The sequence below is a fragment of the Papio anubis genome, chromosome 16 (assembly GCF_008728515.1).
Source record: "Papio anubis isolate 15944 chromosome 16, Panubis1.0, whole genome shotgun sequence".
Classification (NCBI taxonomy): Eukaryota; Metazoa; Chordata; class Mammalia; order Primates; family Cercopithecidae; genus Papio; species Papio anubis.
This window is the reverse complement of record NC_044991.1, coordinates 54,615,926-54,641,609: the sequence shown is the minus strand read 5'-3', so window position 1 is coordinate 54,641,609 and position 25,684 is coordinate 54,615,926. Positions and strand designations below refer to the sequence as shown.

Sequence of the window (25,684 nt, the reverse complement as noted above, 5' to 3'; positions counted from 1 at the left end):
AATTCTCAGCCCCCTGAGGACTTCGAGGCCGGCCGCCTGCCTGCTTTCTGGCCGGACACTGGACTTCCCCTGGAAGTTGCTCGAGACTACGCGCCCTCAGCAGAAAATCAGGTCGGTTCTCGGTGCCCAGCCTAGCGCTTCTCGACCAGCAAACCAAGGCCCAGTGCCCGCCCCCGCCGCGCAGCGGCCTGCACCGCCAGCCAACCACGCGCGGCCGAGTAGCCCTGCCCCTCCACGTGACCAATAGCCGCGCGCCCTGCCCGCCCCGCCCCCTCGCTAAGGGAGGGGTCCTGGGCCCCGGGCGGCTGTCGCCAGGTGTCAGGGTCGGGGCTACTCGAGGTAAGATCGCTGCCCGGGCGATGGGTTCTCTCGGCTCAGCACGCACGGACGCCTTTAGGGAAGGTGGCTGCAGCAGCAGTACCGAGTCCGCCGGGACGCCCTGGGCCTGGGGCCGCGGGGGCCCAGGAGGGGACAGGGCGCGCGGGGCTCCGGAAGAGTCGGCCCTGTGGCGCACGGGGTTCGGGAACATTGAGGGCTCCAGGCGCCGCATCCAGCATCCAGGGAAAAGGGGGTGGGTGGCGCTGGGCGTCTGCTCCGGCTAGGGGAAAAGTAGGGCTAGAAGGGGACGGGCAGCGGCCGCTGACCTCTTCCTGCGCCCGCGGGCCCAGGGTGACGCTAAGGTGGGGCGGAGCCTCGACTGGTTGCGCCTTGAGGTCGAGTGCTGCTGCCCTCCCCTGGGTCTGGACAGTTCTTGGCGGCGACACCAGCTCAGAACAGCCTCCCCGCCCTCAGCGGACCTGGGTCTCGCCCAGGAATCCGATCCGAGGCTGTGAGGCCTGTGCCTTTGGTGGGGGTGGGTATTTATTTCCGGGATGCACTCAGAGCCTCTGGACAATCAGGTCGGAAACTTTGCTGCATCGGGAACACTCTGTCACCTCCTTCCTTCTCAGATGGGAAGGAGGTGCCAGGAAAACAATGAAACAAACCAAAAACACGAAAAAGGCATTCTCTGTATGGAAGCCGTGAAGCCTCAAAAATATCTAGGAGGACAGCCAGCGACCTGGGGCCTGTGGCAGCCATGTGAGGGCAGGGTTAATGTTTGTACTAAATGTTGCTTCCTCCCAAGTGCACCCTCAGCCTCCCCTCCACCAAGTGACCTTGGGTCCTCTTTGGGCTTGAAGGCAGGTGACTGTGTGGGTCTCTCTTGCTGCAGGGGTCTCTGTGCCCTGCAAGGTTTATGACTGGCTACAGTAAGGCAGCAGTTTCTGGGTTCAAATCCTGTGCTAGCCTTTGGCATCACTTTCCCTGTCACGGGATTGGGGAAGGTTTAACTGAAAGAACCTTAGGATGTGCCTGTCTGCAGTGCGCCCTCCATAAATGTGAACAAATGTGGGCTTCCTTTCCTTTTGGTTGGGCCACATCGTCCCTTCTCCTCCATCTGTGGCTTAGGCTGAAATGCAGAAGAGTGCTTCATCTGACTGCCTCCTGGTACCTGGCTGATGCCATGAGAAAGGAAGGAGAAAGGAGTCTTTTTTTTTTTTTTTGAAATGGAGTCTCACTCTCTTGCCCAGGCTGGAGCGCAGCGGCCCAATCTGGGCTCACTGCAACCTCCGCCTCCTGGGTTTAGAGATTCTCATGCCTTAGCTTCCCAAGTAGCAGGGATTACAGGTGTCTGATACCATGCCTGGCTAATTTTTGCATTTTTAGTAGAGACTGGGTTTCACCACGTTGGCCAGGCTGGTCTCAAACTCCTGATCTCAAGTGATCTGCCCGCCTTGGCCTTCCAAAGTGCTGGAATTGCAGGCATGAGCCACCATGCCTGGCCGAGAAAGGAGTCTGTTAACTCCCACAGAGCTGTTCTTTGCTTATTTCTTGAAGGCTCAGAGGACCCCCACCTCACCTTCCTGTCTCTCCCGACCTGTCATTAGTATTTGCCCCAGGAGGAATGCAGCAGCACCTGGTGGTTGGCAAAGCAAGTCGTGCATGTGAGGTTCTGAGGCCAGTGACAAGACTGTTTCCCCTGTGAGGAGGGTCTGGTGGCCCAGCAGCTTTTAGATGTTGTCTGCTCTGCAGCACTGCCTCCTGAGAGAGGTTTCATGCCTGCCTGATGCCCATTTGGTCCTCTCCTGTCTCCTTCCCTCCCTGACAACCCACTTGGAATCCAATAGCATCTCAAGCTTCACTTGTTCAGAACTGAGTTCTGGAGTTCCTTCTGAGCCACTGCTCCTCCCCTGGCTTCTCTGGCCTGGTAAAAGGGCACCTTCCATCCATCCAGTGCCCAAGGAGTCATCCTTCTTTTCTCTCCCTTATCTCCTACACCCTCAAAACACCAGGAATCTGGCTGCCTCCTTCCATCTCTGTGGTTCCCATCCTGACCATAATCATCCTGTCTCCTGGGCTGTGGCCTCCTGACTGGTCTCCCAGTTTTCATCCTGGCCCCTCCAAAGTCCTCACAACCACCAGAGAAGTCTTTAACGCAAATCAGATCCTCTTCTTTCCCTGCCAGAACCTTCCAGTGGTTCCCTGTTTCACGCCAACTAAAACCCAGAGTCCTTTCCTATAGCACTCTACATGAGTGGCCCCTGCCACCTCCTTGACCTTGACAATCTCTGCCCCTTTCCCTAGCTTGCTTGCTTGCTTTTTTTTTTTTTTTTTGATGGAGTTTTGCTCTTGTCGCCCAGGCTGGAGTGCAGTGGGCACGATTTCGGCTCACTGCAACCTCTGCCTCCTGGGTTCAAGCAGTTCTCCTGCCTCAGCCTCCCGAGTAGCTGGGATTACAGGCACCCACCACCATGCTAATTTTTGTATTTTTAGTAAAGAAAGGGTTTCACCATGTTGGCGAGGCTGGTCTCGAACTCCTGAGCTCAGGTGATCCACCCACCTAGGCCTCGCAAAGTGCTGAGATTACAGGCGTGAGCCACTGCACCCAGCCATCCCTAGCTTTCTTAACCTAGACCACACTGACCTGCTTTCTGTTCTTCAAACATGCCAAGCTCATTCCCATTTTAGGATTTTTGCATTTACCATGCCCTTTGCCTAAAGCACCAATCTTCTCAGAGCCTGAGAATGGCTCAACTGTGTTCTGAATGCTAGTTCAGAAAGGCTTCTTTGACCCCCTAGTTCAAGTAGCACGCCTGTCTCCAGGGGCTCTGTCTCATCACCTGCTTTATTTTCTTTAGAACCTTTATTGCTATCTGGAATTCTTATTTGGGTGTTAATTTACTGATGTGTTATTTGTCCCAACCTATTAGAATATAAATTGGATGTGGCATAGACCTTGTCTCTTTTATTCCCTGCAACACTCCCTGATGGGGGAGCCAAAAAAATAACAAGCAAATACATCTATAATTGCAAATTGTGGTAACTCCTACATAAACAACTGGCAGCAATTGCTTATATTTGAGGCACTTAAAAATTTTTAAGCTGCTAGGCGCGGTGGCTCACGCCTGTAATCTCAGCACTTTGGGAGGCCGAGGTGAGCGGATCACCTGAGGTGGGCAGTTTGAGACCAGCCTGAACAACATGGTGAAACCCTGTCTCTACTAAAAATACAAAATTAGCTGGGTATGATGGCGCATGCCTGTAATCCTAGCTACTCGGGAGGCTGAGGCAGGAGAACCACTTGAACCCGGGAGGCGGAGGTTGCAGTGAGCTGAGATCGCACCATTGCACTCCAGCCTCAGAAACAAGAGTGAAACTCCATCTCAAAAAAAAAAAAAAAAAAGAAAAAACAATTAAGCTTCCACAGTGGCTCAGCAATGTGGGAGGCCAAGGCAAGAGGATCACTTGAGGTCAGGAGTTTGAGACCAGCCTGGCCAACGTTGGTGAAACCCTGTCTCTATTAAAAAATACAAAAATTGGCCAGGCGCGTTGGCTTGCGCCTGTAATCCTAGCACCTTGGGAGACCAAGGCGGGCAGATCACCTGAGGTCAGGAGTTCAGGACCGGCCTGGCCAACATTAAAACATACAAAACCCCGTCTCTACTAAAAATATAAAAATTATCCAGGCATGGTGGCATGTACCCATAATCCCAGCTACTCGGGAGGCTGAGGTAGGAGAATTGCTTGAACCCGAGAAGCAGAGGTTGCAGTGAGCCGAGATTATGCCACTGCACTCCAGCCTGGGCAACAGAGCGAGACTCTGTCTCAAAAACAACAACAAACAAACAAACAAACAAATTAGCCAGGCATGATGGTGGGTGCGTGTAATCCCAGCTACTCTGGAGGCTGAGGCAGGAGAATTGCTTGAAAATGGGCGATGGAGGCTGCAGTGAGCTGAGATCACACCACTGCACTCCAGCCTGGGCGACAGGGAGACTCTGTCTCAAAAAAAAAAAAAAAAAAAAAAGAAAGCTTATAAGGCTGCATTACTGTATTGTCAAAACAAGGTATCTGAGCCATTTTAAGGGTGAGGAAGTCTGGAAACTGTTAACTTGCCCAGGACACACAGTGAGTTCAAGGCATGGAACTCAGTCTCCTATCTTAAGAATGTATGTGGGCCAGGCATGGTGGCTCATGCCTGTAATCCCAGCACTTTGGGAGGCCAAAGCAGGCAGATCATCTGAGGTCAGGAGTTTAAGATCAGCGTGACCAACATGAAGAAACCCTGTCTCTACTAAAAACACAAAATTAACCAGGTGTGGTGGTACATGCCTGTAATTCCAGCTACTCAGGAGGCCGAGGCAGGAGAATCGCTTGAACCCGGAAGGTGGAGGTTGCTGTGAGCCGAGATTGAGCCATTGTACACCAGCCTTGGCAACAAGAGTGGAACTCTGTCTCAAAAAAGAAAAAACAGAATGTATGTGTAGCAGGCTTTAATGGTGGGCCTGCAGCCACGTCATGGAAAGAAGCTGACCTGAAGATCTCAGTTCTTTCCTCTTCTACTAACTAGCAAGCGTACCTCAATTTCTTCTTCAAAGTAGGATGATCCTAGTATTATCATGTTGGGGTTCGCTTTTTATTTTTTCAGTGTGTCCCCAAGCAGCAGCACGTTTAGGTATAGCCCTCTTGCTATCAGCATGAGGGCCTTAGAGTCAGGACATTTATAGGCACAGAAACTAGGGTCACATACAGATCCTCCACCACATGTGCTAGGGGTACATGCAGACCTCCCCAGTGCTGACCACCCTGCAGGGAAGAAATGGGCCCTAGGTATTCTGGATCTGATTCTTTTTGGTCATCAATTATTTTTATTTTTATTTTTTTAGAGACAGGGTCTCGCTGTGTTGCCCAGGCTGGCCTTGAACACCTGGACTCAAGCGATCCTCCTGCCCTAGCTTCTTGAGTAGCTGGTGGTCATCAATTCATTTTTAGCAAATTCTGCAGGAATTTTTTTTTGAGATGGAGTCTCACTCTGTGACCCAGGCTGGAGTGTAGTGGCATGATCTCGGCTCACTGCAACCTCCACCTCTTGGGTTCAAGCAATTCTCTGCCTCAGCCTCCTCAATAGCTGGGATTGCAGGCACCCGCCACCATGCCCGGCTAATTTTTTTGTATTTTTAGTAGAGACGGGGTTTCACCATCTTGGCCAGGTTGGAATTAAACTCCTGACCTCGTAATCCACCCGCTTCGGCCTCCCAAAGTCTTGGGGTTACAGGCGTGAGCCACCGCGCCCGGCTTCTGCAGGAATTTTGGAGAGACCCAGGCAGTAATAAAATAGGATGTTTAAAGAAATTAAAGATGGCGGCCGGGCGCAGTGGCTCACGCCTGTAATCCCAGCACTTTGGGAGGTCGAGGCGGGCGGATCATGAGGTCAGGAGATCGAGACCATCCTGGCTAAAACGGTGAAACCCCGTCTTCAATAAAAATACAAAAAAATTAGCTGGGCGTGGCCGGGCGCGGTGGCTCACGCCTGTAATCCCAGCACTTTGGGAGGCCGAGGTGGGTGGATCACGAGGTCAGGAGATCGAGACCATCCTGGCTACACAGGTGAAACCCCGTCTCTACTAAAAATATAAAAAAATTAGCCGGGCGTAGTGGCGGGTGCCTGTAGTCCCAGCTACTGGGGAGGCTGAGACGGGAGAATGGAGTGAACCCGGGAGGTGGAGCTTGCAGTAAGCCAACACTGCGCCTCTGCACTCCAGCCTGGGTGACAGAGCAAGACTCTGTCTCAAAAAAAAAAAAAAAATTAGCTGGGCGTGTTGGCGAGCGCGTGTAGTCCCAGCTCCTGGGGAGGCTGAGGCAGGAGAATGGCGTGAACCCAGGAGGCTGAGCTTGCAGTGAGCCGAGATTGCACCACTGCACTCCAGCCTGGGCAACAGTGCAAGACTCCGTCTCAAAAAAATAAATTAAAGATGGCTGGGCACATTGGCTGGCACTTGTAATCCGACCTACTTGACAGGCTGAGGCAGGAGGATCGCTTGAGGCCTGGGCAACATCATGAGACCCTGTCTCTAGAAATAATATAAAAATTAGCTGGGCATAGTGGCTCAAGTTTGTAGTTCCAGCTACCTGGGATGCTGAGGCGGGAGGATTGCTTGAGCCCAGAAATTTGAGGCTGCAGTGAAGTATGATTGCACCACTGTACCCAACCTGGGTGACAGAGTGAGACCCCATCTCTTTTTTGGTTGGTTGGTTTGTTTTTGAGATGGAGTTTTGCTCTTGTTGCCCAGGCTGGAGTGCAATGGCGTGGTCTCGGCTCACCGCAACCTCTGCCTCCCAGGTTCAAGCAATTCTCCTGCCTCAACCTCCCAAGTAGCTGGGACTACAGGCATGCACCACTATGCCCAGCTAATTTGTTGTTGTTGTTGTATTTTTAGTAGAGACGGGGTTTCTCCATGTTGGTCAGGCTGGTCTCCAACTCCCAACCTCAGGTAATCCCCCAACTTGGCCTCCCAAAGTGCTGGGATTATAGGCATGAACCATTGTGCCTAGCCTGAGACCCTGTCTCTTAAAAAAGAAAAAGAAAAAGAAAAAAAAGCCGGGTGTGGTGGCTCACGCCTGTAATCTCCAAACCTGGGAGGCTGAGGCGGGTGGATCACTTGAGGTCAGGAGTCCGTGACCAGCCTGCCAACATGGTGAAACCCCATCTCTACTAAAAATACAAATATTAGCTGGGCATGGTGGTGGGCACCTGTAATCCCAGCTACTGGGGAAGGAGGCTGAGGTAAGAGTCAATTGAACCCAGGAGGCAGAGCTTGCAGTGAGCCGACATCGCGCCACTGCACTCCAGCCTGGGCGACAGAATGAGACTCAGTCTCAAAAAAAAAAAAAAAAGAAGAAAAATTCAAGATGAAAGAAAACAAAAATTCCAAAAAGTTCAGAAAGAATTGCCTTTTGTCCAGCCCCACTCCCAACCCTGTTGTCATGTGTGATTCTGTTTTCTTCCAGTCTCGTTTCCTCTCAGTCCATCCACCCTTCATGGGGCCAGAGCCCTCTCTCTAGAATCTGAGCAGCAATGCCGTTTGCTGAAGACAAGACCTATAAGTATATCTGCCGCAATTTCAGCAATTTTTGCAATGTGGATGTTGTAGAGATTCTGCCTTACCTGCCCTGCCTCACAGCAAGAGACCAGGTGAGCAAGGGAAGTAACAACCGGATACTGGCCTGGGGGCTGGACTGTGGAATTCAAAGCTCAGCCCTATCCTAGTTCCTCACCCAAGCCAGGGCTGGCTCCTTCCTTCTGCCTCTTTCTGTGTCTTGCTCCTTGTCCTTGCTGCTTTTCATTTTTTTTTGAGACAGAGCCTCACTCTGTCGCCAGGCTGGAGTGCAGTGGCATGATCTTGGCTCACTGCAACCTCCGCCTCCCGGGTTCAAGTGATTCTCCTGCCTCAGCCTCCCGAGTAGCTGGGATTACAGGTGTGTGCCACCACGCCCAGCTAATTTTTGTGTTTTTAATAGAGACGGGGTTTCCCGATGTTGGCCAGGATGGTCTCGATCTCTTGACCTCGTGATCCACCTGCCTCAGCCTCTGAAAGTGCTGGGATTACAGGCGTGAGCGCCGTTGCTGCTTTTCTAACTTTTGGATGAAGTGTGGCTCGGGGTGGCATTGCTGACTTCGCCGAACTCCCCATTGTGTTGTTTTTGTACACTGCTCAAAAACATGGCACTGGCTCTCTGAGATTTCCTGGCTCTGGTCCACTTGCCCACTTTTTTTGGAACCTCCTATTTCCTTCATCTCTCTTGCCCTTCCTTGTCCTGCTCAGTTTTGATTCCATTCTCCTTGTCATGGGGCCCTGTCCTGGCACAGCGCTGGGACTCAGGTTTGAGAGCTGGCAGGAGGCAGGTCGCTCTAGCCCCAACAGAACTTGCTGCAGGCCCCTGGCACTCACTAGCTGGTGAAACGGGCACAACCCCTCCCCGTTGTAGCTGCTATTCTCAGATTGGACCCCTGTGCTCCAGAGGGTACCTGTTGGCTCTTTTGGGGCCTCCTGTCCTCAGATTTCTCAGGAGCCCCATTGCTGTCTCTGGTGTCCTCCCACACAGATCGTGTTAGTATGCAGGTCTGTTTGGGGTTTGCCCCTCCCTCTTGTATTTTGGGGTTTATAGGGATATCTTGTTTTGTAGTAAATATTTTCTGTGGGTTTTATTTTCTTTAAAATTTTTTTTTTGAGACAGAGTCTCACTCGGTTGCCCAGGTTGGAGTGCAGTGGTGTGATCTCAGTTCACTGCAACCTCCGCCTCCTGGGTTCAAGTGATTCTCGCGCCTCAGCCTCCTGAGTAGCTGGGGTTACAGGCGCATGGCACCACACCTGGCTAGTTTTGTATTTTTTTTTCTTTTTGAGACGGAGTCTCACTCTGTTCCAGGCTGGAGTGCAGTGGCGCAGTCTCGGCTCACTGCGAGCTCTGCCTCCCGGGTTCACAACATTCTCCTGCCTCAGCCTCCTGAGTAGCTGGGACTACAGGCGCCTGCCACCATGCCCGACTAATTTTTTGTACTTTTAGTAGAGACTGGGTTTCACCGTGTTAGCCAGGATGGTCTCGATCTCCTGACCTCATGATCCGCCCGCCTGGCCTCCCAAAGTGCTGGGATTACAGGCATAAGCCACCACGCCCAGCTAGTTTTTTATTTTTAGTAGAGACAGAGTTTCACCATGTTGGCCAGGCTGGTCTTTATTTTTATTTTTGAGACCGAGTCTTGCTCTTGTCACTCAGGCTGGAGTGCAGTGGTACAATATTTTGTTTTGTTTTGTTTTGTTTTTGTTTTGTTTTGTTTTTTTTTTTGAGACGGAGTCTCGCTCTGTGGCCCAGGCTGCAGTGCAGTAGCCGGATCTCAGCTCACTGTAAGCTCCGCCTCCCGGGTTTACGCCATTCTCCTGCCTCAGCCTCCCGAGTAGCTGGGACTACAGGCGCCCGCCACCTCGCCCGGCTAGTTTTTTTGTATTTTTTAGTAGAGACGGGGTTTCACCGTGTTAGCCAGGATGGTCTTGATCTCCTGACCTCGTGATCCGCCCGTCTCGGCCTCCCAAAGTGCTGGGATTACAGGCTTGAGCCACCGCGCCCGGCCTTTTTTTGTATTTTTTAGTAAAGACGGAGTTTCACCGTGTTAGCCAGGATGGTGTCGATCTCCTGACCTCGTGATCCGCCCGTCTTGGCCTCCCAAAGTTTTGGGATTACAGGCTTGAGCCACCGCGCCCGGCCTTTTTTTTTTTTTTTTTTTTTTTGAGATGGAGTCTGGCTCTGTCTTCCGGGCTGGAGTGCAGTGGTGCCATCTCGGGTTACCGCAACCTCTGCCTTCTGGATTCAAGCGATTCTCCTGCTTCAGCCTCCTGAGTAGCTGGGATTACAGGCACGTGCCACCATGCCCAGCTAATTTTTGTATTTTTAGTAGAGACGGGGTTTCACCATGTTGGTCAGGCTGGTCTCGAACTCCTGACCTCATGATCCTTGGCCTTCCAAAGTGCTGGGATTACAGGTGTGAGCTACCGCGCCTGGCTATTTTCCTTTTTCTAAAAATCTAGCTCCTGCAGGATTCTGTGGGTTTTTGTTTCTGCTATCTGGTTGCTTGTTTTTAATGTGGGAATTCAGATAGACATAAAAACTCTAGGGCTGGGCACAGTGGCTCACGCCTGTAATCCCAGCACTTTGGGAGGCCAAGGTGGGCGGATCACCTGAGGTCAGGAGTTTGAGACCAGCCTGTCTAACATGGGGAAACCACATCTCTACTAAAAATACAAAAAAATTAGCCGGGTGTGGTGGTGGGCACCTGTAATCCCAGCTACTTGGGAGACTAAGGCAGGAGAATAGCTTGAACCCAGGAGGCAGAGGTTGCAGTAAGGTGAGATCGTGCCACTGCACTCCAGCCTGGGCGACGGAGCGGGACTCAGTCTTGAAAAAAGAAAAAAAACTGCAGCCACTGTCATCTGCCCAGAATCTCCCCAGCACTCTCAGCTTCCTTGTTTCTTATTGTCGGCCCCCTCCCTTTCCTTCTTTTGCCCCTTTCATCATACTTTTGCTATTTACCTTTTCCTTCTCTCCTAATCCAAACCTTTCTTTTTGCCCTGGGGGCCATATAAATCCAAGGCTTTTGTATCAGATTAACTGGGTTTGGATTCCTGCCCCACTGTTGTAGGATCTTTGCTATAGTACTTTGCTTCTGCTAAGCCTCAGTTTCCTCATTAGTATAGTGGGGATAATAATGGCATTAAATAAGATGATACATGTAAAGCCCTTAATGAAGAGTCCAGGACATACTTAATTGTCAGTTTCCAGCAGCTGCCTTTATTGATGTGGCTGCTAATTGCTCTTCCTCACTCCATACCTGGCCCTGTCCTGGGCTCTGATTCAGTTTCATGTGGCCGCCTTGCTCTTCTGGCTTTCTTGGTGCCCCACCCCCCTGCTGTGGCTTCATTCTGGGTGGGTAAGTGGCTGGGGCCGCCTGGCTTGAGCAGGACAGTGGCATTGTGTCTTCCAGGATCGACTGCGGGCCACCTGCACACTCTCAGGGAACCGGGACACCCTCTGGCATCTCTTCAATACCCTTCAGCGGCGGCCCGGCTGGGTTGAGTCTTTCATTGCGGCGCTGAGGGACTGTGAGCTAGCTGATCTCGCGGACGAAGTGGCCTGTGTCTACCAGAGCTACCAGCCTCGTAAGCGTCCTGCCCTGGCCCTCCTCCTGGACCCCTGGCCTGCTCCCTGGCCTCTGCTCTCCCTTCCCCTCTCCCTGTACCTCCTGCCTTTCTCTGTCATCCTCTTTTTCATCACTGTGAAGCGATGGATAAACCTGGGTGTAGATCCAGGCTGAGCCACTTACCAGCTGTGTCCCTTTGGCCAAGTCCCTTAATTTCCCTGAGCCTCAGGCCTCTCCTCTGTAAAATGAAGTTCATGGCAGCATCTGCCGCGGGGGGCTGCAGTGGGTGATACCGCGGGACGATGCGTGTTGAGTACTGAGCTGGGCTGGGCACTTCCTGTATGCCCAGCACATGGGGTCTCCTCTAACTTTCATGGCTGTAGCGTTCGCCTCCCACCCTTCCTCATTTCTTCTCCCCCACCTACTCATTCATCCTCCCTCTCTCCACCTTCTCTTCCCGTCCCCTGGTTTACCTTGAGAGCCTTCAACGCCCTCTACCAACTGCCCAGTTATTCCTTAAGTCCCTCTCAGTGTCCCTGCCACTCTGAGTGCTTGGAGGGGATCTGGTGAGATTGAGTTTGATCCTGAGTGAGATCAAGACATGGGAAGAGGCTGGGCGCGGGGTGTCATGCCTGTAATCCAGAACTTTGGGAGGCTGAAGCAGGCAGATCATGAGGTCAGGAGATGGAGACCATCCTGGCTAAAACAATGAAACCCCGTCTCTACTAAAAGTACAAAAAATTAGCCGGGCGTGTTGTCCCAGCTACTCGGGAGGCTGAGGCAGGAGAATTGCTTGAACCAGGGAGGCAGAGGTTGCAGTAAGCCAAGATCGCACCACTGCACTGCAGCCTGGGCGACAGCGAGACTCCATCTCAAAAAAAAAAAAAAAAAAAAAAGACAAGACTTGGGAAGAAAAATCAAGCCAGCCCTATTTATATTTCAAACTAGAGGTAACCCCCGAGACCCTGGTCACATTTATAGCTGTGGGACATCCATGTTTATCTTTTCTTTCTCTTTCTCCTTTTTCCCCACCCCTTTTAAAGACAGAGTCTTGCTCTGTCACCCAGGCTGGAGTGCAGTGGTACAATCATAGCTCACTGCAGCCTTGACCTCCTGGGCTCAAGTGATCCTTCTACCTCAGCCTCCAGAGTAGCTGGGACTACAGGCATGGGCAACTATACCTGGCTAATTTTTAAATATTTTTTAGAGATGAGGTCTCACTATGTTGCCCAGGCTGGTCTCGAACTCCTGGGCTGAAGCGATCGGCCTCCCAGAGTGCTGGGATCATAGGTGTGAGCCACCGCGTCTGGCTCTCATGCTTGCTTTTCTTTCCTTTTTCTCTTCCTCGCTTTTCCTCCCTCCCTCCCTCCCTTCCTCCCCTCCTCTCTTCCTGTTTTTCCTTCCTTCTTTTTAAATGTGACTCTTCATGTGTGGAGATTAATAGTGATTCCCCCCGCTGGGTGCAGTGGCTCACACCTGTAATCCCAGCACTTTGGGAGTCCAAGGCGGGCAGATCACAAGGTCAGGAGTTCGAGACCAGCCTGGCCAATATGGTGAAACCCCATCTCTACTAAAAATACAAAAAAATTAGCTGGGCATGGTGGTGCAAGCCTGTAATCCCAGCTACTTGGGAGGCTGAGGCAGGAGAATTGCTTAAACTGGGGAGGTGGAGGTTGCAGTGAACTGAGATTGTGCCATTGCACTCCAGCCTGGACGACAGTGAGACTCCGCCTCAAAAAAAAAAGAAAAAAATAGTGACCCCCTGAATACAATACAATGGCTGTGGTAGGGCCTGATGAGGGGTGGTGGCAAAGGGGAGGGGCTGAGGCAGCAGCATCAGGGCAGGGGTCAGTGAGCAATGACAATCATGGGCAGGAGAAAGCCACTGGGTCCCAGGATGCCTGGGGACAGAGAAGAGTGACTGCTGACACGGTGTGGGTGGCTACAGGCCTATGAGGCCCCCCCCCCACACTCCCCCTCCTTCCTTGCTACCTTGTCCTCCAACTGCTGTCTCCCTCCCACTCCTGCCCCCTTGCCAAGTGATGCTTGTCACTCTTGAGGAGTGGACCCATATCAGAACAGCTTTTCGACCTATGGCTGGGGCGGGGGGTATACCCAAGAGCACCCAAGCCTCTTTCATCATGAGGAGAACCCCCAATTCCTTCTTTTTTCTTTTTTTTTTTTTGAGACAGAGTCTTGCTCAGTTGCCCAGGCTGGAGTGCAGTGGCGTGACTTTGGCTCACTGCAACCTCTGCCTCCTGGGTTCAAGTGGTTCTCCTTCCTCAGCCTCGCTGTAGTCCCTGATTCCTTTTTTTTTTTTTTTTTTTTTGAGATAGAGTCTCGCTCTTGTTGCCCAGGCTGGAGTGCAATGGTGCAATCTCGGCTCATGGCAACCTTCACCTCCTGGGTTCAAGCAATTTTCCTGCCTCAGCCTCCCGAGTAGCTGGGATTACAGGCATGCGCCTCCACGCCTGGCTAATTTTGTTATTTTTAGTAGGGATGGGGTTTCTCCATGTTGGTCAGGCTGGTCTCGAACTCCCGACCTCAGGTGATCCGCCAAACTTGACCTCCCAAAGTGCTGGGATTACAAGTATGAGCCACCGCATCTGGCTTTTTTTTTTTCTCCCAAGACGGAGTCTTGCTCTGTTGCCCAGGCTGGAGTGCAGTGGCGCAATCTCAGCTCACTGCAACCTCCACCTCCCAGGTTCAAGCAATTCTCCTGCCTGAGCCTTCCGAGTAGCTGGGATTACAGGTGCATGCCACCATGCCTTGCTAATTTTTGTATTTTTAGTAGAGATGGGGTTTCACTATATTGGCCAGGCTGGTCTTGAACTCCTGACCTCCTAATCCACCTGCCTTGGCCTCCCCAAATCCTGGGATTACAGGCATGAGCCACCATGCCCAGCCCCTGATTCCTTTTTTTTTTTTTTGAGTTGGAGTCTCACTCTGTCGCCCAGGCTGGAGTGTAGTGGTGCGATCTGGGCTCACTGCAAGCTCCGCCTCCCGGGTTCATGCCATTCTCCTGCCTCAGCCTGAGTAGCTGGGACTACAGGTGCCCGCCACCACACCTGGCTAATAATTTTGTATTTTTAGTAGAGACGGGGTTTCACCATGTTAGCCAGGATGGTCTCGATCTCCTGACCTTGTGATCCGCCCGCCTTGGCCTCCCAAAGTGCTGGGATTACAGGCATGAGCCACTATGCCCAGCCCAGATTCCTTCTTGATATCACTACATCTTTGTCCTCCAGGGACCTTGGACCGTCCCCCAGACCCACTGGAGCCACCGTCACTTCCTGCTGAGGGGCCAGGGCCCCCCACACCTGCTGCGGCCCACAGTATCCCCTACAACGGCTACAGAGAGAAGGAGCCAAGTTACCCCATGCCTGTCCAGGAGACCCAGGCGCCAGACTCCCCAGGAGAGGTCTGTCCTCATAGGACACCTTGAGCCACCTGCTTTTGTGTTCCTATCTGCCTACTTCTGCCCACTGAGCCTTCCAGAAACCCTCTCCTGTCCCCTATAATTCACGCCTAATCTCTGCTCAGAACCCCAGGACTTCCTTAGTGGCAATCTGCCCCAGACCAGCTTCCAGACTGCTGACCACGTCTTTACCCTGTGGCAGCCCTAATCCTCTGTCACCAACCAGCTGGGAGAGCACAGTTTTTATTTTATTTTATTTTATCTTTTTTGAGACAGCGTCTCATTCTGTCGCCCAGGCTGGAGTGCAGTGGAGCGATCTTGGCTCACTGCTACCTCTGCCTCCTGGGTTCAGGTCATTCTCCTGCCTCAGCCTCCGGAGTAGCTGGGATTACAGGCATCCACCACCGTGCCCAGCTAATTTTTGTAGTTTTTGTAGAGATGGGGTTTTGCCATGTCAGCCAGACTGGTCTCGAACTCCTGACCTCAGGTGATCTGCCCACCTTTGCCTCCCAAAGTGCTGGGATTAGAGGCGTAAGCCACTGCGCCCGGCGATGCTGTGTTTTCTGTGAGGTAGATGCAAGGACACCTGTGGACAGAGGGTCTGGGAATTACCAGAACCCAGACAAGGGCTCCCTTGGCTCCTGTGCTCCATGGTGTGGGCTGAGACCTATAGGAGATGCCCCAAGAGCACAAGTTGCCCTTTGAAAGCTCTTGGGAGAGGCAACTGCCTTAATCATATTTTCCCTCTTGCAGAGTTCAGAGCAAGCCCCACAGACACTCAACCCCAGAGTCATCCCAAGGAGTCCAGATGGTGGCCCCCTGGAGCCCTCCTCTGACCTGGCAGCCCTCAGCCCTCTGACCTCCAGCGGGCATCAGGAGCAGGACACAGAACTGGGCAGTACCCACACAAAAGGTATGCATGGAATCTGGAATTATAGGGTCCTTCTGATCTCTCAAGTGAAGGTGAGAATTAAGAGTTGCCCCTCTGGCTTCCTTGAACAGGAGACAAGGTGGGAATAAAGGGAGTTCAACCCAGGAAGCAAACCAGTTCCTTAGCGGGTGTATCAGTTAGCATTTGCTGTGTAACAAATACAGTTTTCCAATTTTGTTTTTTTTCAGTAGCTTAAAATATAGCCATTTATTTAGCATATGATCCTGTGGGTCAGGCATTTGGGCTACCTACCTGGGCACTTCTTCTGGTCTTGACTGAATTTCCTCTCAAGTACTCACTGATATATACATAAGTTCTGCCTCTGGCTGTTGGCCTTGCACCTTGGTTCTCTTCTATGTGGTCTCTCATCCTCCAGCACACAAACCCATCATGGCAGCTGGGCAGAGTTCTCAGAGAGAGAGGGCTCAAAACTGGCACAGTGTCCCCCATGGCCCATTCTGTGGGCAAAAGCAAGTGATAAGGCCAGCCTAGATTCAAGGAGTAGGGAAATAGACTCCCTCCCTAGAGGGGAGGACTGACAGGCACAGTGCAAAGAGGCTAGGTGGAGGTAAGTGAGATAAGTCGGGCCATTTCTGCCCTCTGCCAAAGGGACTGTGGGGATCAGCCAGGGCCTGGAGGGCGGTGGGCAAGGGACAGTGCAGGGCTGCATCAGCTGTTGGCAGGGGAGCCTTTAGGCACTGCCTTACCGCAGAGATCTCCAGTTCCCAGTGAATCATGAAAACTTCTCAGTTCCCAGACTTCTTCATCATCCAGTGGCCTGGACCCAACTTCAGACCTCAGTGCTCCCCCTCAGAAATATATAGTTGTCCATCTGGACCTCTCAGGCTAGCATGTCTCTTTCCTACTTCCCAAACTGTTCCACATGATGCTGGTGCCCAGTCAGCCCTCAGTGCCCTGGGACAGCCACAAGACAATGAGCAGTTAAAGGCTGGGAGACGTCATCTTAGTACTTTTGTCATCCCCAAACTGCTCCAAGCACCTGTCTGTGCTTTGTAGTGTCATCTGGCCATGGGATGCCTTTCAGGAGTTGCTGTAGACCATGGAGGCAGAGGGCACTTAGGTTTCAGTATGTTTGTAGACACAGGTCCCATGAGATTCTGTGGTATTAGATTGCCGTGGGGGAGGTGTACATCAGAATCACCCTGACTTTTGCCAGCTGTGGGGCTTGGCATGTGCATTCCGAGTTCCGTGGAGAGTCCTGCTGCAACTGCCTTTATACACCATCACTACCTGCTATCCCCTGCTTCCCCGACCCAGGTCAGGCAGCCTCCCAGGGGTGGCTTTGTCCCTGTTGCCTCTCTTCCCAAGCCTCTGGGATGGCCAGCCCTCTTGGCTGGTATGAGCCGTTCTGCATGCGCCGTCCTGCCACCCCTCACCCTGATCCACTCGTGGTGGTTGGAGAGGGACAGCAATGGGGGAAGTGTTCAGGATTCCATGAGGCTAAGGTCAAGGTAGAAAAAATGGACACAGGAGAGGGGAGGTTTCCCAGGTGGGAGAGGAAAAAGTGGAGAGAATAATTAATAATGATCTTCAAGTTCCCAGGTACCATTTCACTGTGTGCCAGAACAGACCTAGGGCTACAGGTCAAGGACTGAGGGCAGCTGTTGGGCTTTCAGGCCAGGAAGCAGTGACTAAAGGGACTGTGGCATCTCCTTCAAGGGCAGGAGATTTGGAGGCCTAGACACAGTAGGGACCGTGAAACCTGGGGCAGAGGGACCCTTCTCCAGGCCTCAAGGTAACGGTCTTTGGGTCTGTGTTTCCACTTGTGTTTTGCCACCTGCAGGTGCAACCTCCAGCCTCATACCATCCCGTGGGCCTGTGTCTCCATCTGTCTCCTTCCAGCCCCTGGCCCGTTCCACCCCCAGGGCAAGCCGCTTGCCTGGACATGCAGGGTCAGTTGTATCTACTGGCACCTCTTCCTCCTCCTCCTCCTCATCCCCTGGCTTGGCCTCTGCAGGGGCTGCAGAGGGTGACCAGGGTGCAGAGAGTGACCAGGCTGAGCCTATCATCTGCTCCAGTGGGGCAGAGGCACCTGCCAACTCTCTGCCCTCCAAAGTGCCTACCACCTTGATGCCTGTGAACACAGTGGCCCCGAAAGTGCCTGCCAACCCAGCATCTGCCAGCACAGTGCCCTCCAAGTTGCCAACTAGCTCAAAGCCCCCTGGTGCAGTGCCTTCTGTGTTCACCAATCCAGCACCATCCAAATTGCCCATCAACTCAACCCGTGCTGGCATGGTGCCATCCAAAGTGCCTACTAGCATGGTGCGCACCAAGGTGTCTGCCAGCACAGTCCCCACTGACAGGAGCAGCAGAACTGAGGTAAGTCCTTGCCCCTCCTGGCAGGGATCCACGCCCCTTCCCCCGGGAGAGCTTGCCCACCTGGCCCCAGCCTTGGCCCCTTCCCAGTCTGCATTGTCTCCAGCCTGGGCTGCTCTATGGCCTCTCCTTGCAGGTATACAGAACCAGCCTCATGTAGGCCCCACACCATGTTCTCCAGGAGGAACAGTCATTAGAGCTCCTAAGTCTGGACATCTCAGGAGGGTCAGCCACAGGGGGCACCCACTGGTCAGGTGCATAAGTTCATTTAAGGCTCGTAGCTCCTAGTGAAGCCGAACAGTGCCATTTAGAATATAAGGAAGCAGTGAGGGGGACAGCACAGTGGCCCATCTGCCTCTTGCCTTGCTCTTCGCCACCAGGATGCCCGGCGTGCCCCTCCATGGCCAGGCTTTACAGAACGCAGTCCCACCTGAGCAGCCACTATGACCCAGCAGCCCCCCATCGTTGCCTGCTCCAAGCCTCACATCTGACTCTAGCTGTGGCTGTCTGCTGGGAGGAGCCAAGTCCATATGGCCCTATGGGCACATGGCCAGGCCTCTGACCCTGTGGCTGCTCTCTAGTTCTCAGGCCCAGGCAGGATGTCAGTGCAGGATGGGGCCCCACCCTACCAAGGGCTTCCAGGTGGGCATGAGCTCACAGGCAGGCCAGGGAATAGGGAAAGGCTGCCCTGGAGGAGGCCACCATTGATGCAGGTCCTTGGTCCCCTCTTCCCCCACTGCTCCAAGAAAAGGTGGCCTAGGGGCATTATGGACTGGGAATTGAGGGGTTGGAGTGCTATTTCATGCCCTGGCCTGGGAATGGCACCGCCCCACTAGGCTCGTCTCCCTGCCAACCCCAGTCCCTTCCAGTGCTCTCCTTTCTTTCCCAGGAGACCTCAGCAGCTCCAACACCTGCAGGCGCCGCTGGAGGCCGCTCAGCCTGGCTAGACAGCAGCTCTGAGAATGGGGGCTTTGAGTCGGAGCTGAGTAAGCCTGGCATACTGGTATCCCAGGCAGACAGCCAGTTCTCAGGCTGCTCTGAGGATCTTGCCATCAGTGCCAGCACCTCCTTGGGCATGGGGCCCTGCCATGGCCCAGAGGAGAATGAGTACAAGTCCGAGGGCACCTTTGGGATCCACGTGGCTGAGAACCCCAGCATCCAGCTCATGGAGGGCAACCCTGGGCCACCTGCGGACCCGCAGGGTGGCCCCAGGCCACACATCGACCAGAAGTTCCAGGAGAGGGAGGTGCCACGCCACAGGCCCTCACCTGGGGCTCTGTGGCTCCAGGCGGCTGTGGCAGGGGTGCTGGTAGTCACTCTCCTGGTGGCGATGTACCGGCGGCGCCTGCACTAGTGAAGCCCTGGGCCCTTCCCACCACTCATCTGCTCCATTCCTGCAGTACAACTTGCCCCTCTCCGAAGCCCCTTGTCCCTTTCTTGGGGATGGTGGAGGCTGGGTCAGAGGGAGCTAAGGGACTGCAGGCCTGCCTGCAGCACGTGCTTTGGCTGAACCAAGTCCTTAGAGCAGCATCTCTGTTCCCACTGTGCCCTGTGTGGGTCCCCGTCCTTGGCTTTCTGGGTCCTGGGCTGCCCCCAGTGCTCCAGACCTTCCCCACTGGAAATCCAGGTTATCATCCATGTCCTCCAGAGGAGCTTCCTCCTCCAGGCCTCAGCCCCGTTGGCCCAGGTGGATCAGGAGGGATCACTGGAGCACACGGTGCTCGGGAATGCTTCTCCTGTTGCATTGGTCCCCGAAGGCCTCAGGGCAGGTGTGTGGGCGACTCTACAAGACCTGGCTCCCACCCTGGCAGCCCAGCCTGAGACCATTGCACTGAGGCAGGCAGGAGCGGCAGGGTGGCTGCTCTCCAGGAGCCCAACTGCCTTGGGTTCCTGCCCCACTGGGTCCCCTCCCCTGCTGGGCAATCCTGGGAAGGTCTGGAGGTTCCTGTGGACCTCAGAGAAGCCAGGGGCAGGTGCCAGGCCTGAGGAAGACCTCTGGAGCTCCTCTCTAGCCTCCTCTTTCCCTCCCCTCTGGTCTTCATTCTCTTCAGCTCCCTACGTGGGCTGGGGAGGAGACACCTGGCGGGCAGAGCTCAGGCAGAGGTTTGGATTTCAGCTCCCTCACTTCCTGGGCTGTGTGGCTTTGGCGGATGTCAGACTTCTGGTTTTGCTTCTCCACGTGGACAGTGAGTATCTGGCTCATTCTTCACTGGGTGGTTCTGAGATTGAACCTACAGGTGTTTGCCAAGTGCCTGGCCCAGAGCAAGTAGCCACTAACTGCTTCTCCCACCTCTCTCCTGCCCAACCTAGTAGAGCTGAGGGCATGAGAGGCAGAGTGCACAGTGGTCCAGGGTGCAGCTCTGCAGCACAGGCAGCCTAGGCCTGCATCCTGCCCTGCCTCTCACCAGCTCTGTGACCTTGGGCAAGGGATTTATCTGTCTGTGCCTTAGTTTTCTCACCTGTAAAAGGATGATGAGTATATATATGTATTTCCCAGTGTTGTGAGGATTAAAGGAGTTTATCGATGTAGATTTTAGGATGAGTCCTGGCATTTACCAAGGGTTGGAATTGTGTTATTATCACTATTAAGTGTTGAGGGGCCAGGCGTGGTGGGCAACAGGGCCCCATCTCCACAAAAAAGTTTAAAAAATTAGCCAGGTGTGCTGGTGCATCTGTCGTCTTAGCTACTTGGGAGGCTGAGGTGGGAGGATCACTTGAGCCCAGAAGCTTGAAGCTGCAGTGAGCTAGGATCGTGCCACCGCACTCCAACCTGGGTGACAGAGTGAGACCCTGTCTCAAGAAAAAAAAAAAAAAAAAAAATGCAGAGAAACAGGAGCCTTGGCTACTCCTTTAGAGGCAGACTTAGACCCTCCTGCCTCACAGCTTTATCTTTGTATTTGCCCCTTACTTTATCTTGTGCCTTGAGAAATTGCTGGGGAGAGAGGTGTGTCCACTGGGCAGCCGTACATGGTGGAGGCTCTAGGGTGTTTCCACTCCCAGCAGCCAGGTTCCCCCATCCCAAGTTCACCCACTGGTGGGGAGATTAGCTACAATAACACCAGAAACACATTGGAGTAGATGGAGGGTACCCTTGTGGGTTATTTTCAGGCAGCCATTGCTGGACAAGGCACAGGAGCCACCTCCATTTCTGAGCTCTGCAAGGGACAAGAACTAGAGCCATCGGGGGTGGGGCTCACTCTGGCCCCTCCCCAAGCTGTCAGCCTCCAGGCATCTACACTCTGCCTTGGCTGCTACATCCTTTTCACTCCACTGCCCTAGGAGAGTTCAGCAACCTAATGACCTCTATCTCTGAACATCTCTTCGTCCCATGCTCCAAGTCCAGCAACCTACACCATGAAACCAGGAGTGGACCCTACCCAAGCTGTCTGTACTACTCCCCATCCCTCACCACCAATCTTAAAAAGCCCTCTGTCCCCCCACCCTAAACCCCAGTTATGTACCCATGCTGGGCAGGTCAGTTAACAATTTATGTACAAGTACTAGTTTTAGTGTATTACCGTCACAGCGTAGCTTTGAAAAAAGCATTTCGAAAAGGCAACATGGGCCGAGCACGGTGGCTCACGCCTGTAATCCCAGCACTTTGGGAGGCCGAGGTGGGCGGATTGCCTAAGGTTGGGAATTCAAGACTAGCCTGGCCAACATGGTGAAACCCCGTCTCTACTAAAAATACGAAAATTAGCCAGGTGTGGTAGCACGCGTCTGTAATCCCAGCTACTAGGGAGGCTGAGCCACGAGAATTGCATGATCTCAGGAGGCAGAGGTTGCACTGAGCCGAAATTGTGCCACTGCACTCCAGCCTGGGTGACAGAGTGGTACTCTTTCAAAAAAAAAAAAAAAGGCAATATGTAGCCGCGAAGACTGTTGCCCAAGTGGTAGAATTTTAGCACAGTAGGAGCCTAGGTAAAAAATACAAAAAGTAACAGGGCATGGTGGCACTCATCTATAGTCCTAGCTACGTGGGAGGCTGAGGTGGGAAGATCACTTGAGCCCGTCAGGAGGCGGAGGTTGCAGTGAGCTGAGATTGCAGCACTGCACTCCAGCCTGGGTGATAGAGTGAGACTCTGTCTCAAAAAAAAAAAAAAAGTTTTAGCACAGTAACCAGCCATTATGGGAGATACCCTGGGTAAGGCATGTAGAAAGGGTTGAGGGACCTTCCCAGCCCTGCCTCCCATGTTTTTGTTTTTTTGTTTTTGTTTTTGTTTTTAGAGAATCACCCAGCCTAGGGCGAAGTGGTGCAATCATAACTCACTGCATCCTCAAACTCCTGGGCTTGAGCGATCCTCCTGCCTCAGTCTTCTGAGTAACTAGGACTTCAGGTGCATGCCACCATGTCTGGCTAATTAAATTTTTTTTTCTTTTTTTTGAGATGGAGTCTCACTCCATCGCCCAGGCTGGAGTGCAGTGGTGCGATCTCGGCTCACTGCGACCTCTGCCTCCCGGGTTAATGCCATTTTCCTGCCTTAGCCTCCTGAGTAGCTGGGACTACAGGTGCCAGCCATCACGCCCGGCTAATTTTTTTGTATTTGTAGTAGAGACGGGGTTTCACCGTGTTAGCCTGGATGGTCTCGATCTCCTGACCTTGCGATCCACCTGCCTCAGCCTCCCAGAGTGCTGGGATTACAGGTGTGAGCCACTGCGCCGAGCCAAATTAATTTTTTTGTAGAGATCAGGTCATGCTGTTATGTTGCCCAGGTTGGCCTCACATGAGATCTTGCCTTAGCCTCCCAAAGTGCTGGGATTACAGATGTGAGACACTGCACCCGACCCTCACCAATTCTTTTTTTTTCTTTTTTTGAGACAGTCTTACTCCGTTGCCCAGGCTGCTGGAGTGCAGTGGGATGATCTCGGCTCACTGCAACCTCTGCCTCCCGGGTTCAAGCAATTCTCCTGCCTCAGCCTCCTGAGTAGCTGGGATTACAGAGGCCTGCCACCACACCTGACTAATTTTTGTATTTTTAGTAGAGATGGGGTTTCTCCATGTTGGCCAGGCTGTTCTTGAACTCCTGACCTCAAGTGCTCAACCCGCTTTGGCCTCCCAAAGTGCTGGGATTACAGGCATGAGCCACTGCGCCTGGCCGACCCCAGCACCTTTCAAATGATGCCGCCCAAAAGCCGTGACTTGGCCTACTTTGAACAGCGACCTTGCTGCTGTTGTCAACCCGAAGGCCTCTCAAATGCCAGCTTCAAGCAGGGTGTGAACTGGCCAGTGTCAAATCTCAGGAGTCCTGTGTTGGGAGTGTAGCTTTCAGCTGCGGGGAGCTGCACTTAGTGGGGAAAGCCAGGCAGGTCACCCTCACAGCCGGATAATGTGGAGGTCAGAACCCAAGGGAGGGAGTGAGACCTCCACCCCCAGTGGGGGACCTGGCCACCCATCCTTGGGGACCTGAGAAAGCATACTTCACCTTGGGGTGAAGGCTGGGTGGGGCCAGAGGGACCGGTGCCCTCCTCAGTGCTTAGGGGCAGAGCCACCTGCAGCAATGGTATCTTCATATTAGCCCCTCTCCACCTTTTTTCTCCTGCTGAATCATTTCCCTCAAAGCCCAAGACCTGTCACTGCTTCTCTCCCCCTGGGAAGAATGTGTGGACTCTGCCTGGTGACAGACTGAAGCCAGAACAGTGCCACACCCTCACCTTAATTCCTTGCTAGATATTCTCAGATTTATGAGACTTTAGTCAAAGATGAGGGAGGCTGGATGTGGTGGCTCATGCCTGTAATCCCAGCACTTTGGGAAGTCAAGGTGGGAGGATCCTTTGAAGCCAGGAGTTTGAGACAAGCCTGGGCAATAAAGCAAGACCCTATCTCTACCAAAAAAAAAAAAAAAAAAAAAAAATCTAGGAGATGCTCTTTACCCTGACTGGCCTCAAATTATTAATAGTTCCTTTGAGCAACATTATTTATTGTGAACTTTCAAACCCAAAAAAATTAGAGAGAGTAGAATAACAAATCTCCATGAGCCCATCACCCAACTTCAGTAATTATCAATTCATGGCCATCTTGTTCACCCCTGCCTGCTTCCCCTCATTCTGCACAGGTTCTTTTTTTTTTATTTTTATTTTTTCTTTTTTTTTGAGACGGAGTGTTACTCTGTTGCCCAGGCTGGATGGAGTGCAGTGGCACAACTTTGGCTCACTGTAACCTCCGCCTCCTGGGTTCAAGTGATTCTCCTGCTTCAGCCTCCCAAGTAGCTGGAATTAGAGGTGCCCGCCACCACACCTGGCTAATTTTCATATTTATGTTAGAGATGGGGTTTCACCATGTTGGCCAGGCTGGTCTCAAACTCCTGACCTCAAGTGATCTTCCCGCCTCAGCCTCCCAAAATGCTGGGATTACAGGTGTGAGCCACGGTGCCTCGCCACTGTACAGGTTCTTTATAGAAGTTGGAGAGTGAAAGGTTGAGAAAGCCAAGGGGCAGACGTCGGTCTGGAGGATTTTGTGCCTAAGGCCCTCTCTTTGCTCCCAGGCAGCATGAAGTAACAATGAGGCATCCACCTCTTGGTTTTGTGGCCTCTGTGGATAATGTCTCTCTCCTTGAACCAATTCAGAGCTGGAGTAGCGCTGGATCCTGTCTTAGGAGGAGGGGCTGAAGTGGGTTCCTCTGTTGTCAAGCTCTTTGGAGGTGCCTGGCTGCTACTACTGTCCCAGAGAGGTGATGATGAATGATAGGTGTGTCCAGCAGCAGTCTGCCCCACTGAGGCAAGGGCTTCCACTAGGCCCTGACAGAGCCCTTCCAGCAGGCAGAAATCCCCGTGTTGGGCAAGATTCAAACTCTGTAGCATGTCTCCTGCTTCCATCTCTTAGGAATGGAGGCCTTCAGGCCTTGAGACCCACGTTTTCCATGATGCTCCATTAAGCAGCAGATAGCACCCCCACCTCCAGGGAAAGTGAGTCCAGAGTTCTTGGTCTAATGCATCTGTGTTGAAATTGAGTCCTCTCTCTGTGTTCACCTTTCTACTCTTTTTCCTTTAGCCCAAGGCTATGAAGGCCTCATTTGGTGCTGGGCATGGTCACTCCCAGCATTCCTCACTCTGTTGCTAACAGCAACAGCAATAATAAGGGTTACAAGGTATTCCATACCTTACTGTCTGCCAGGCATTACGCTAAGTGCTTTACATATATTAACTCATTTAATCCCCACAATGACCCTATGAAAGATATACCATCTCAACCCAATTGACAGCTGGTTAGCAAGATTAGGAGGGATGAAGGACCCGGGGGACAATGTGAGGGAAAACTCTGGCTCTGGGTCCCCAGGCTGGATGCTCTTTATGCCTGTGAACCACAGCCTATCACCTGTCTGGAGTCAGGGACCCCACTTAAAGTGAGATTTTGGCTGGACGTGGTGGATCACACCTGTAATCCCAGCACTTTAGGAGACCAAGGCAGAAGGACTGCTTGAGTTCAGGAGTTCAAAACCAGTGTGGGTAACAGCTAGACCCTATCTCTACAAAAAATTTAAAAATTAGCTGGGTGTGGTGGTACGTGCCTATAGTTCCAGCTACTCAGGAGGCTGAGGTGGGAGGATCACTTGAGCACAAGAGTTTGAAGTTACAGTGAGCTATGATGGCACCACTGCACTTCAGCCTGGGCAACAGAGGGAGACCCTGTCTCTAAAATACAGAGAGATTTTCACAACAACACATCCCTGCCCAGTATGCCAAGATCTGCCACCTGCTATAATAGTACTATAACACTCAATATGTAATTAATGTAGTCTCAGGGATGTTGTGACAATATGATTACAACTATCACGTGTGTGCCCAGCCAGGCTCAATGCCCCGAGGCTGGGTGAGGTGGGGCAGGGGACACAGCCTAAAATGCCAGGCCTCAGGAAGCCATTTGGCTTAGCAGACATTGTTTATTAAAGGAGTTCCCTATGCCAGATTGAAGGCCTAAGATGATTAAGACACTATGAGTGCCTTCAAGTGGTTGGGGACGTTCATAAGGTGTGGTGCAGACAAATAGGCTTTC

The 25,684-nt window shown here is 52.7% G+C and overlaps 1 protein-coding gene across 2 annotated transcripts; it reads left to right on the top strand.

The window, feature by feature from the left end:
- Window positions 1–239: 239 nt before the first annotated feature.
- On the top strand, window positions 240–23,638 carry MAVS (mitochondrial antiviral signaling protein). 2 transcript variants are annotated; one of them, XM_009216498.3, is made up of 7 exons: window positions 240–339; window positions 7,330–7,513; window positions 10,853–11,027; window positions 14,257–14,429; window positions 15,180–15,339; window positions 17,162–17,697; window positions 18,584–23,638. In XM_009216498.3, the coding sequence occupies exons 2-7, from the start codon at window positions 7,397–7,399 to the stop codon at window positions 19,046–19,048; spliced, it is 1,626 nt and encodes a 541-aa protein (XP_009214762.1). In that variant the 5' UTR covers window positions 240–339; window positions 7,330–7,396; the 3' UTR covers window positions 19,049–23,638. The 2 variants fall into 2 exon arrangements, with proteins under 2 accessions (XP_009214762.1, NP_001266458.1); NM_001279529.1 differs by lacking the exon at window positions 240–339 and having other exon boundaries at window positions 7,397–7,513; window positions 18,584–19,048.
- The last annotated feature ends 2,046 nt before the right edge of the window (window positions 23,639–25,684 follow it).

Bases quoted from the DNA above. Each gene is read 5' to 3' on its own strand.
- MAVS (XM_009216498.3), top strand. From the start codon at position 7,397: ATGCCGTTTGCTGAAGACAAGACCTATAAGTATATCTGCCGCAATTTC. The intron at 7,514-10,852 runs GTGAGCAAGGGA...TGTGTCTTCCAG, and splicing joins GCCTCACAGCAAGAGACCAG to GATCGACTGCGGGCCACCTG. The intron at 11,028-14,256 runs GTAAGCGTCCTG...TTTGTCCTCCAG, and splicing joins CTACCAGAGCTACCAGCCTC to GGACCTTGGACCGTCCCCCA.